This window comes from Larimichthys crocea, chromosome III (assembly GCF_000972845.2).
Source record: "Larimichthys crocea isolate SSNF chromosome III, L_crocea_2.0, whole genome shotgun sequence".
NCBI lineage: Eukaryota > Metazoa > Chordata > Actinopteri > Sciaenidae > Larimichthys > Larimichthys crocea.
The window spans coordinates 40,802,361-40,816,164 of NC_040013.1; the positions used below are offsets into that span (position 1 = coordinate 40,802,361).

The following is a 13,804-nucleotide window of genomic DNA, read 5'->3' on the forward strand; positions in this document are numbered from 1 at the left end:
ACAGTGGTGCATCTTGTGTATTTCTCTGAACCTAACCCTCAGTGGCTTTCCCTCACTGCAGGTGAGGTGAACAAACCGTTGGTTGCAAACTGCCGTTTGGAGCTGCAATCACTTGATTTCTGCTGCTAATGTGTGGCATTGATGTGGTATTGGTGTTTGTTTGGTATCTAACTGTTGGGGTTTTACAAGTGAGTTAAGGCAGCAGGAAAACTAGCATTAATAACCATCAACCAATTCTCTGTAACCACTTATCCTTATCAGGATATACACATCATACTGACAAATTGCTTCAAATTCTCTCCATGTTCTCACAGACTGTGCCAACTTTGCTTTTCCGTTTTCTGTGACCGCTTATCCTTATCAGGGCTGCAGGAGGCTGACATGACTGAGAGGCACATTCACACTTGCATGTTCTCTCTCTCTCTCTCTTTTTTGTAGATGCTAGTATCCTTTTCTTTAAAGAGAATTTTGCAGAGGAAGGATATGAGTATTGCTGGACTTTTCAGGAACTTTGTGGCATTGTTGGCTAAATGTCTGTAGGCTTTGTTCCTCAAAGCTGTGAGACAGCTATGGCTCTCTGCCTTTTTTTTTTATTCTTTTGCATTTCACTTATTTCTCCTTAAAACAGTATTATTTTATAATATTTTCTTTGAGGCAGGTGTTTTTATTTGGCGGAGGTCCTGCACTTTAAAATTTTTATTTTGTATCTGCTGACATATGGAGGATGAAATATTACCTGTTCACAAATATACACCATTGGAGGGATATCATTCAAAATGTCAAATCTAAAGATGATTATAGTTACTAAAGGTAAAGTGTGTGCTATTAAATTAAACCAATTTTCCTCATTTCAGAAATGTAGTTTGCCTGAGTGCACAGCAGAGAACATTCCTCATACATGGCAACACAAGTTAAAAATAGCTCAGAAGCCCTTCATTCACAGCTATAGCATATTTAATCGGCAGGTGTGGGATCCCCAACCATTCTGGTCCAGATTTGTTGCATGCAATCTCCTTGTTAACCTCAAACCTCGTCAGCACTGTCCTTTTGACCAAATTCCTGTTCTCACTCTCACTTCTGCTTATCCTTTATGTGCTCTAAATAAACATGTGGGAATATATCCCAGTTCAATGAATCACTTCAGGGTGAAAAATAATGTGCATTTGCAATTAAGGACTATATGTATTATATTTAAATTACCTTGACTAACAAACTTGCTGATATGAGTTTTCCCAGCACCTCGGTATTTCACTAGCATGGTCCACACCATCAACCAGATGCGTTTAAATGATTTATTGACAAAATGAAGGATTGAGAGTGAAGCGTGATCTCATGTACTTCACTACTTCGTCTGGTGCTGCAGTGTGGGGAAGCTTCGGTTTGGAGAGCAAGTAAGAGAGGGGAAAAAGGTGAAAGAAATGGCGTGGGCGGGAGAGGTATGTGGAATACGAGAGCGAAGGGAACCAGTGGGTTAGGAGGAACTGTTGGAAATGGCGTGGTTGAGGTGTGGTCTGGCTTCTGAAACTCATGAATGCTTACAATCTTTTACATTATGACATGAATGTGACATAGCCGTGTGTATGTGCGGCCTATGTTTCTTCATTCTTTCTGCATTCTTTCTATGTTTTTCTTAAGCCGAATCCAGGGTATAACCACAGGGGATGTCATCTGTTGCACAGATTTTAAAGCCTTCAAGAAAATTTCTGCACATGTTCGCTATTACCATTAAAAAAAAAAAAAGATAATTCACAGCCACAGTGGTGGTGTTTTTAACTACTGGTTGGCACAGTAAAGTTTTTACGCAATATTTCCTGCCTCTGATCAAGTTTGGCACAGCTTCTGTTTTTTTTCCTGTAAGCCACTGAACCAAGATTCCAATGATCTGACTTCACTGATGATCACAAACATCTGACTGTGATTTTTTTTTGTGCTCCACAAAATTGTGACCTCTGACCTCTTTTATAATCTTTTCTTACTAAGTATGATGATCATGATGTGTGTTGGTTTCCCAATATAAAAGAGTTTTCCTTCTGTACACACAAATATCTTGCGTTATTATAAATTACTCATGTGCAGGAAGGAGTGTGACTGGAAGAGTGGAGTTACGTGAGGCAGCAGCTGGCACCAGCTGTGTTCAACACCATACGACCTCATAACATTCACTACCTCTCACTCTTTGCCTGCGCAGGCTGATGGCTGGGCAGCTTAGTGTAGTTCATGTCTCTGGAGCGGGCCATCAGGACAAAAAGGCCATGTGAAATAATCCCCTCTTTCACTGGTGTCTGGCTCAGCATGGTGTTATATTCTCCTGAGCTGTGCCTCTTCATTTTTCATCAGTCAATGCCCAGAAAGGTCACAGAGGCTGAATGTAATGCATGGAAGCGGCTTCGCATTTATTTGAATATAAATGTTTGCATGCATGTGCACATAAGGGAAGAGTGTTTGTACAGGGGAATCATGGGGCTAAGTATGGGAAAATGAATGTACAATACAGGGTAGACGATTAAGCATCATCTTTACAGGACATCGTGAATCACAGGACGTACCCACCCTGTGCTGAAACATCATAGAAACAACCCTTTGGAAAGGATGGAACACATCAGAGAGAATCATGTTTTATAGCTATGTTGCATCTACTGGCTCACTGATTTATATTGTAGCTTTATTACAAGGATAGACCATGCAGATGAGTTTTAAAGGTCATTCATTTGCTTCTTGGAACTGGATATTCAACAAAGGCCTTTTGAAAGCACAGCTGCACATGGAAGATAAAAATAAGTGAATGTTTCTGATCAATCTATGACTCACATCCGCTCATTTCTTATAAACTTTGAAAACCACATCACAAAATACTTTAACTGGTTGAACCGGGGATAAAGCATTAAAAAAAAGTTTGTTGTCATGGAATATTGAGTCTATTAAAAAAATGAATAAAAGACTTCAAAGGCAGTGGTGATAGATTGTGAAATGCAGCCTGGCGTAGTGTGTCTACAGATTTATGTATGTAGCAGACAGAGGTCAGCATTCTGGTACAGTTAATCCAAAGATGTGTGAAGTGTTTTTGTTGTATTAGTGCATTGTAAATAGACTGTGTGATTTTTTGAAGAATGAGCTCGGTAAAGAGAAATTGGTGTTACCGGTTGTAGAAAAAAAAAGAAAAGAAAAACTGCAGGAACCTTAACCAGTATTACTGATAACACCTGTGTTTACTTACTATGTGATGTTAAAATGGCTGTTGTGAAAAAGGTCTATTCTGTTTTAGCAGGATTTTCACCCAAACGGCATACTCAACATGGCAATCATCCTTCCTCTACCTGTGATTTGACATGTTGCCCTGCTGACTTGCCACTTTAAAGATACGCTGGCCTCTAGTTGACCCCATTTAGTTTAAAGGGATATTTCTTGTTTTTTTTTAAGTGGGCTTTGTATGACCTACAGCAGACGGTGGTTAATGTGGCCCTTGGTTGGAGAAGCAGACAGGGATCCCAACACAGAAACAGAGCTAACTCCAATGGGATGCTGATGCTTTGCTAGTATGTTAGCTATAGCTTGGCTGTGATATTTATCTCTCTCTCTCTCTATATATATATATAACATATATATATATATATATATATATACAAATATACATATATATATTTGTTCCTGCGGAGCACTTTACAACTGTTGCTTTGAAATAAATAAATGCAGTATACAAATAAAATTTGGATAATGACGTGCTTTGAATTGTTTGATCAGACAAAATCAAATGAAACTGGAGTGGGACTAAGACTTTACCTTTATCGTCCTCTTTCAACAGTTGAATATAATGAAGTAAATGTACAGTCTTCAGACACTTCTACTTCAACACACTGCAGAAGTACTTTTTACTCAATGCAGTACTCACTTTTCAGATCCAGATTTTATATGCAAACTATGTAAAATATGCAGATTTGTTGTAGAACAGTGTGTATAGTAGGTAAAGCCCCACCAAAATTCTGCTTACATATTAGTGCATCAGTAAAAATATTTCAGTAATATATTGTGCACATACAGTATATATATATAGCAGGATTTAGTGGCATCTAGTGGTGTAGTTGCTTATTACAACCTGCCTCACCATCTCCTGTCAAGTGTTAATGAAAGACTAAGGTGGTCGAGAATTGTGCACAAAAAAAAAAAAAAAGAATAATAATGATAATAATAAAATGTGAAAGGCCCTATCTGGAGCCAGTGTTTAGTTTTCTGTTCTAGGCTACTGTAGAAACTTGGCATCTTACCTCACAACTGATAATGTCTATTACCAGTAGGTATCCCTCATGTTTGCTTATGCAAACTTATGCAAACGTTTCTATATATTTCATAAGCAAACATTTATTTGCAATGCTGAATAAATACTATCAGGGACAAAACAACTACTGGCCTATGTATAATACTGCAGCTTTTTGACCTTACCAGTGAGGTGTGTTTGTCACCACAAATATATCTTACTTGTAGTCTTATGTAGCAGTCTAGGAGGGGTGATGATGTGTAACAGCAGGCCAACAAAAATAAGATTACAGCAAGTGATTTCACTGACACACCTTCCACCAGAGTGTAGGATGTATGACGAATGTTACATTTACATGCTCATTTATGTCGCTGATACAACATTTTGTCACTAACACTTTGATGGAGACACTCGTTCTTCCCTTTTCAAATTCAGTGACGTGGAGAGCGCTGAAAACAGTGCGCTTGTGTAAATTGCAACAGCAAAATTTAGAGCAAAGTTGAAAACGGGAAAACTGATATGCATATCTGAACTTTGTGTTTTTCCCTCCTCCCTCTCCCATGAATCATCTCACGACCCCTCAGATTTATCTGGTGACCTTTTAGAGCCTCTCACCCCCTAAATTGAGAGCCACTAAACTACACTGGCCAACTTTATGTTTAGTTAAAATTCATTTTAACTTTACATTATGCATTTTTATGCATAACATGTTTTTAACTTTTGATACTTTAAATAACACTTTTACTTAAGTGGAACTGCTTCTAATAGACTATCTATCTAATAGTATAAAAGATACTTCTTCCACCATTGCTTCCAACAATCCTAGGGAGTCAAAAGCTAAAATTTTAGATACTAAATAATGTGTGAATATGAAGCTCACTTTTTGCTTACTGTATTTTATTAACTTTAAAAATGTGTGAAGAATTATGGAAATTGTGGTAGTGGGAAAACACCCAGTCAATAAACTCTCTCCTGTTGTAAAATAAAACTACTAAAACAGTTACTTTGCATCAGACAGATACTGATAACTAGCTGAGCTTCTATGTCAATAAACTTACTAATCAATTGACAGGATCTGCAACAAATTTGGTACAGGATATTGTTTAAAATTCCAAAAATTCACAACAAATGTGAATGGTCAAAATGATTCATCAGTTAATTAAGAAAGTAACTTCCTGGTTAATCAGTGATGTAAATAAGCTATTGAAAGGAAATGAGAAAAAAAATCCCTAACACCTTTGTTGTGATCTCCACCCTGAAGTATGGGAGGATTAAAAAGACCACACCTCTCCTGAGCAAAAACCTTTTTTATTTCTCATTGAAAGGAACTTGGTAGAATATTACAGCAGAACACACGACTGAAACAGCTGCCATTTCACGTAACACAGTACAGGAAGAAGGATGTAGTTCAATCTCATGTGTAATATTATATATATAGTATATTTATATCAATAGAAAAGAAAAAAAAAACTATTGCTCCCAGGTGTTTATTTTTTTCATATGGCATTTCTGCATTTGTTGTGTTGAAGTGGGTAAAGTAAAATTCAACGAGAGGTTTACACACCAAAGGAAGTGGGACAATGAAAGTGACATTCCCCAAAGCATGAGAACTTTGTGGCTTTTTTTTTTCTTTTATTAGGCTGAGAAGTAAACTTTAAACTTTTTTTTTTTCCATTTAAAGAAAGAAAACTTGAAACCGCTCTCAAAAATGGATAAATACCATCATACAGCAATCAGAATATGCAAAATAAAAGAACACAAGGCAGCTCCGCGTAAGAGCAGGCATGCAAAAAAAAAAAAAAAAGAATAAAAGAAATGTATTTCTAAAAGGAGCTCTAAAGACAAAATGTTGATGATTGCAGGTGTTTATATTTGCGTCGTATGGCAACTGATGGAAAGCCAGTTTCTGACAAAACATGGTTAAACAGTCGGACTGAAACGAGGGGACAACTCTGCTATGTAAAGTGAACTGGAGTGCTGAGTGTTTGCTGACAAACTACTTCAATGAAGTTGTTTCTAAAAATTGCTATAACATACTGTGTTATCAATTTGTTGTACTCTTCTTAATTTCCTCTAAGGAATAAAAGAAATGTTAGGAAAAAAGCAGGTATGAAATATCACCCTGGACAATTGCATCCAAGTTTAGTGTTTTTAAATAAGCCACTTTAGGTAGCATTATCTAATAAATGTCTCATATTTCTAAGACATATTTCAATATATCTCTTTTGAAAAATAATTCTATCTATACTTGATCTTTTTAGTAAGTAAATCTCTTCCAGTATATACTTTTTCTTTTTTTTTTCCTTTCCTTTTAGGAACAGCACCCCACTGTGGGTTTTGTTTTCCAAAAGCACCTAATCTTTCTTACAATCAGACTGAACATTGCTTCAGTCATTAATGGTCTGAGTTCAAGATTAAAGGATCCAAATGACGCACCCTAAATAAGCCAACAAGGTCAATACCCTTGAGACCGTAACTCAAGCCTGGCAATATTAAGCTTTAACTTGAAGAATTGTGACCAGTGCTGGAGGCCTGAGCTCAACGAGTCCCTTTGATAGAAAGGTCACAGGGGTCAAACATGGGCCTGCATCATATAAGACATCATCAGTTGCCACAGACGTCTCAGCTGCAGCAACTGGCTGACCAGATGTGCACCCAGAACCTCTTGAGAACGATGCACAGGCACATGTAATGCTGATATACTCCAAAAAAATATGGATTGGACTCGCTGGACCTGAGACAATAAAAGAAGCCACGTGTGAGCAGGCCTCACCACATTTCAGCTATCGGAGCAGGAGGTTAGCACCTGAGGGATGGCAAAGGAGGGAGAGAGCGGGAAGGAAGGGATAAGGAGAAGGAGGAGGAGGAGAAGAAGGAGAAGGAGGGGTCATTTTGACTCATTTGGATTGTCCACAGAATCCAAATGAGTCGTGTGCTTGTAACAGATCACTTTACGGCACCTTGCTGGGCCGAGCGGATGTCCTGCGATGCCAAGGACGCACCCTATAGCTGAGACTGTGGCACTGGGTGTTGTGGGTCTGTCTGGGCAAGCCGTCCGTTTCAGGTCGTTTTAGACAAAAACACACACACACAGCCATGGTGAGTGATGCAGGCGCTCTGTCTCACTCCCACTATATGCACCTGCTGGTATGAGTATGTCACACATTTCACACTTCCTTATTATTATTATTATTATCATTATCATCATCACAGACTACAGGTCAGCACCAGGTGAGCTCTTGCCATTGGATATCAACCAGGAGGTGGGACCGGTTCTGTTGTGTCTTGAGCACAAACTTAATTTGCTGGGCTACATGTGTGAAGTCATCAAACAGACAATCAATATACATATATATATGTATATATATATATAGAAGTGCATATATATATGTATATATATATATATAGAAGTGCATATATATATATATATTTTTTTTTATCAATGGGGGATCTCATACAGGAGCTGACTACTGCAGTCCGCACTCATTTAGCTATAACATCCACCTAAACTTTATATAGACAGTAATTTCTCAGTCAAATATACTTTTTTTTTTTTTAATCCGTTGTTTTAGCATTTTAAAGTTCGATTCGTCATGCACAGAATAGTCGCTCCTCTCTCTCTGTTTCTCTGTTTCTCGCCAGGCTTTGCATCACGTTGTCAAATCCATCACAAGTAGCCACCTCTCCATCAATCGTCGTCCACGTCGTCGCCCTCAGACTCCTCTCCGGCTCTCCTCTCGTACATCTTATCCCGGTGCCTCTCCTGGATCTCTTTCATTTCCTCGGCATAGCGGCTGAACGCTCCCCCGAACTTGCTCCACGCCTTGAAGGGGATTGTTATAGAGTTTCTGTAACTGGGCTTCACTTCGCTCACCCGCAAGAAAACTCCGTACTTGTTGGATCCCACGTCAAAGAAGAACCGCTTGGAGTCCACCATGATAGAGGTGCCCTCCGGAAGCTCGCTGTAGCCCCCGGCCCCTCCGCCGCCGGCCAGCTCCTCCTCGTCTCCCCCGTAGTCGTCTATCAACTTAGCCAAGGCGTCACGGAACTCTATTAAGCCCTGGGCCGGGAGTGCGATGGTTTGTCCGGCCTGTAGGCCAGCCCCGGGGATGCCACCCACTCCGACTCCGAAACCGGGGCCTCGGTTGACGGTCTGCCGGATCCGGAGAAACCGACCCCGCTGGTTCTCCTTTAGATCGAGGTAGTATTTTCGGTTCTCGCGCACCAGGAACTCGCTCTTCAAGGCCCGTCTAGGCCCGGTATCATCCCCACCGGAAGATTGAGCGATCTGCTCCGGGGTGCTAGGCCCAAGCTGGGCGTAGTGCTCTATGAAATCCCCCAGGTAGTCGCGGAACTCCGCCGCGACTGACATAGAGAGGGTCAGTCGACTTTTCGAGCCCCCGGCGCCGACCTCGGCAATTTTGATGAACCGGCCTTTGGCGTTCTGCTTCACGTCAAGATAGAAGCGTTTGTTCTGAATGTCCAGCCGCTTCGAGGCCAGCTCCTGGGTCTCCGAGTCCCGCTGGTAATGCTGAAACCCGCCGCCGCCGCCGCCGCCTCCTCCTCCCCCTCCGCCACCGCCGCCGCTGCTGCCACCGCGCTCACTGCCACTGTCCCCATCCGCCATCTTCGCCACCAGCAGCCCGTTTCTCTGCGTATCTTTGACCCCCGCTCCCCCCTCCTCCTCCCCGTGCTCGCACAGAGCCTCGCAGAGGAAACCGGACGCTGCCTGCTGAGCTCCGGTTGGCCGGTCCCGCTGCCAATCACAACATCAGATAGAGGACGTGCGTCTCCATTGGCCAGCCGTCCTGCCTCTCACCGTGACACTCGAGCACATACTGTATTTACAATCCACACCAGCGCTCCATGTCGGTATTTAACTCGGGCTTAACGAATATCCACAGCGGATAGTTTGTCCTTGGGTAGATGTAACGTTGCCACAACCAGTGTCCTGATGCAGTCAGCACATATGTGAATAAGTTATGGTGTGCTTGCACTGGATTTCAGGAGATAATTCCAACTACAGCCTCCTGATTATGTATTTTGTACATTTTTGGGATGGATGCCCCTGGAAGGACACTGCGCACACACACACACACACACACACACACACACACACACACACACATGCACGCATGCACACACACACACACACACACACACACACACACACACACACACAGTCCCGCCTACTTGTTGGTTTCGTGCGCAAAGGCACGATGAGCTTATGGTGGGGGATGGGTGAGCGTTGTGTAAAACGTCCGGCGATTGGTCGAGGCAGAGATTCGAAGAAACAACGCACGCTCTGATTGGCTCTCCGGGACTCCCACGAGGGGTCTCATGCAAAAGATTTCCGAAAGGCTTTATTGTTTCTTTGCTTTCGGGAGCTGGGAATTGTTTGCTATCTGCTCACTTCTGCAATCAAATAACGAGGCGGAAAAATGGTACGTGCGCTCCGGCTAATGTTCAATGCATGCCCGGTGCTGTCTGTACATCTGTGCGGTAATTAACCGTGAAGTGTAGAAAGTGCTGTTTTAAATTTGAAGTGAGGAAATCCGAGCAGAAGGCGTGCTAACTGTCAGCTAACGCGTTAGCATTAACGTTAGCGCGAGAAGTCGGACTTTGTTGCTCTTTCATTGAAGGTAGCACGTTTGCTGCCGTGTGTGTTTTTCCACGGATACTTCGTCTTTTGCAGAAACGCAGTACTTTATTAGAAGTATGAACTCTGAGTCTTAAAAGTATTTATTTATTTTTTTTACTCGGCGAAGTCTCCGAGAGGTTGGTTAGCAACCACTAGGAAGCTAAGTTTGGCTACTTCATTAGCCTAACGGTTGGTTATCTGATAGACTTTCCTTACGAGTCTGTAAACAAGCAGGATGGAGTAAAAGTGTCCGTGTGGTATCTGTGTGCGCCTAGGTGGCTCTGAAGCAAACTTTTTTTCCCCTTTCTCTCTTCCCCTGTTGAATTTAGTGAATGAGAAGTCAAAGGCTGGCTGTCTTAAAGCGCCGCGTCTGTTTTGTGTCCGTCGCGGGGTCAGTGGCAGCTGCCCGCTGACAGCTTCTCAGTGTTTTTGTCACAATGGGGATTGTGTTAGTTTTCTCCAAACTCATAGTGCTACATCTGTGCTTTATGCTCGCAATTGCTGGCAGCCGTTATTGTTGCCGCTCTGGGTGCATGTGTTTAATTTCTGATTGGCGGGAAAGCGATAATAGTTAAATCGTGTGTCCACCGTTACCCGCTGCTGTGCTAATTAGTTTCATCTAGCGCTGACTTTCTTCATTTTGTTGTTTATTTTCGTAATGTAATCACTTCATGCTTTATTTTTTTCGTTTTGTGAGCTCCTTTTGCCTATTTGAGTTGCTGCTGTTTTTGTTTTTGTTTGTTTGTCTTCACACATTTCTGCCTCAGTGTTGCCCCTCTTGTATGATTTCATGCTTTCTGTTGTTTCCTGTGCAGGCTGGTGGCAAGGCAGGAAAAGACAGTGGCAAAGCCAAGGCGAAAGCAGTTTCACGCTCCCAGAGGGCTGGGCTGCAGGTAAATCTTTCAATGTTCATAACAGTCATATGTGATTTTTTAATATTTTTTTTTGTCTTACTCAAATCACCGTCTTGTGTCTGTTTCCTGCCAGTTCCCAGTGGGTCGTATCCACAGGCACTTGAAGACTCGTACAACCAGCCATGGTCGTGTAGGAGCCACAGCAGCTGTGTACAGTGCTGCTATTCTTGAGTACCTCACCGCTGAAGTAAGTCTCCACCCATTTGTGTATGTTTTGTGATCGACTGCTGCACTCGTTTGCTTCCTGCGACGACTGGGAACTGGTGCCGTTAGCTTTAATGTCTGCCTGTGGTCATTTTTGTTCTCAGGTACTAGAGTTGGCAGGTAATGCCTCCAAAGACTTGAAGGTGAAGCGTATCACTCCCCGTCACTTGCAGCTGGCCATCCGTGGTGACGAGGAGTTGGACTCCCTTATCAAGGCAACAATTGCTGGAGGAGGTAAGCATGTTATTCTCCAATTTTTTTTGTGTGTGTCAATACTTGTCTTTGTGCTCTTCTAATTCTGCACTCAGACGTTCTGTAGAAGTATTTTTCTGCAGATCACAGCTGCTTTTACACAAAACTTTGAATCTCACCAATGGTTTTTGTTTTGTTTTCAGGTGTCATTCCCCACATCCACAAATCCCTCATTGGGAAGAAGGGCCAGCAGAAGACTGCATAGATGTCACCATGACCAGAAATTTCGAGGCTTGGGCTTTGTTCGGACCAGGAGTTCACATTTGTTCTTTTTTTTTTTATTAATATTATAGCAAAAAAAGGAGTGATTGTTAGGTTTTGTGTTGTAATATTTTCCCATAACTAGAAAAAAAAAAATCAGAAAACCCCTTAACGACAAAAAAAACCCTTTGTATGTTATTGTAGAACGTTTGACTGGGGAGTTTATGATTATTTCAAATGGTGACAGAATTTGTTTGATTGGGCTAGGACTCTGTAATGTTTTATACCGAAAAGATTGTTAAAACCATTTTTTATATAAAAAAAAAAACTTGTTTTGTGGTTATTTTCTTGAAGTTACAATATTTACTATAATACAAGTTTTTAAGGAGTTTTTTGGGAGGAGAGCTAAATGTGAGATGGTGCTTTTTTTTCCCTATTTGAATTTTTAATACTTTGAACTGCACAAAGATAGTGTTGTATTAAAAGTTTTTTTTTTTCCAAATCATTGAAAACCACTTATCACAACTTTCTGATACAGTGTTTTGTTTGTTTACAGCAGTTCAAACATGTCATAAATATAAATGTGATCCTCCACTGCTGTGATCGGGTGACAGTGATCCTGCAGTCTTTGCTTCACTGTGGAGCCTACTGTCAACTACATATCAGTACTACATAGTTGGTACCCTGATATCTGGAGAAAGTGGGCTGAAGATCTGGCAGATTGAACCGTATTAGTGCACTGTTCTTATAGTTGGGGACAAAATTAAATGTCCTGACCATAAGTCTATTAAATCTTTTCAAATAAGTATTTTATAAAAGCTGTGTTCAGGGAAATGACTTCATATTTTATCTTTGAATAAAGACCCATTGCATGATGTCTTTGGCTTGGTTGGAAGGCATTACTTGAAATTATTTTTGAGTTATGCAATTTCTAAATCTTACATGTAAGATTCTTCAAATGTCCAATACATGAACAGTGCAGTTATTTTTTTCAAATCTGTTATTCTCAGTATTTGCAGAATTAAAACAGCAAGAGAAGGTGATTTAACAGTTTAAAATGGCTGTACTAAGCAGGTTTCAGAGTAACATTCAGTTTTACAACAGAGATCATAACTCAATGTAGTCGTTTGACAAATCAAATTTAGCGACATGATTTGTCCTGCACTTTTACAATCTGCCAGGAGAGGGAGCCACTGACATTCACTATAACATCTACCTCTCCTGAATGACCAATACAGTACTAGGCAGATCTGCATCATAAATACATAAAATTATGCAAACATAACTATACCGATTTTTTTTTTTTTTAAATAAACAGGAAAACATTTCTGCAAATGGAATACAACACAGAAATAAGATTGATGTAAAATATACTTGTCAAACTACTACAATGTAATGTAATGATGTCCACATACAGTTTGTATTCTGTATCTGCTACTCCCAACACTCCAGTGAGGCTAGAGAATGCATTAATTTACTGACAGAAGGTACAGTCGAAGATGCAAACATTTTATGGTCATATTATCTCATAAAAATGTTTGTGTGGCATTAAACAATGTGATGGCCATGATTAGGATTTAAAATGAGGCTGTGAACGTGTTAATCTTGTGTTTGTGATGGGAAGCTGGTTGTGATGAATGATAAATAATATGGAAACAACCATACTCATTGAAAACTAGACATCTATCCTATCACTGTTTCAATACACTTTTTTAAAAATTATAAGTATACAGTATCTCACACAGGCAGACCAGAATGCTGTAGACTTTTATACTATACTCAGCGCCGGTCCTGGCCACATTTGCGCCCTGGGCGATGTTGTCTTTGATGATGAACAGACCTCATGTGATCTACAGCTACACCAGGATGTGACACCAAACTGTATAGAAAACGCCCCATAAAACTTTGACTGCATTCAAGATGAACAACTTACGCATTCCCACGATGTCCTACAGCAGCTTTACCAACAGGAACAAGGACAGTCCAGCTGTTTGTTGTGACAGTCTTGTGATATATTATATATATTTCCAATCTCTGCTATTCAGTGCTGAAATATGTGGGTTGTGTTTACTCAGTTTGCTTATTCCTTTTTCTACATTTGCGTCACTAGTGATTTTTTCTGAAGGGCGTTGGTGCTGTTGTTGATGCCTTCAACTGTTTGTGGAAACATTTCAACCTTGAAAGACTTTTTAGACATTTTAGTTAACGTTACATCCTCTCCAAATGGTAGGAGTTCATATGAGTTATATTTCAGACGATATTTGTGGACTACAACCAGGACTCATGCAGACACAGCAAATGGCAAACATTATACTATCTTCCAAATGCATGTGTTTTCATGCT

The 13,804-nt window shown here is 40.7% G+C and overlaps 2 protein-coding genes across 2 annotated transcripts; one reads left to right on the plus strand and one right to left on the minus strand.

Annotated features, from left to right (window-relative positions):
• Positions 1 to 5,538: 5,538 nt before the first annotated feature.
• On the minus strand, positions 5,539 to 8,938 carry purba (purine-rich element binding protein Ba). The gene has a single exon (XM_027277380.1). The coding sequence runs from the start codon at positions 8,874 to 8,876 to the stop codon at positions 7,938 to 7,940; it is 939 nt and encodes a 312-aa protein (XP_027133181.1). The 5' UTR covers positions 8,877 to 8,938; the 3' UTR covers positions 5,539 to 7,937.
• Positions 8,939 to 9,545: 607 nt separating this feature from the next.
• On the plus strand, positions 9,546 to 12,338 carry h2az2a (H2A.Z variant histone 2a). The gene is made up of 5 exons (XM_010736547.3): positions 9,546 to 9,693; positions 10,706 to 10,783; positions 10,878 to 10,991; positions 11,113 to 11,242; positions 11,404 to 12,338. The coding sequence occupies exons 1-5, from the start codon at positions 9,691 to 9,693 to the stop codon at positions 11,463 to 11,465; spliced, it is 387 nt and encodes a 128-aa protein (XP_010734849.1). The 5' UTR covers positions 9,546 to 9,690; the 3' UTR covers positions 11,466 to 12,338.
• Positions 12,339 to 13,804: the final 1,466 nt, after the last annotated feature.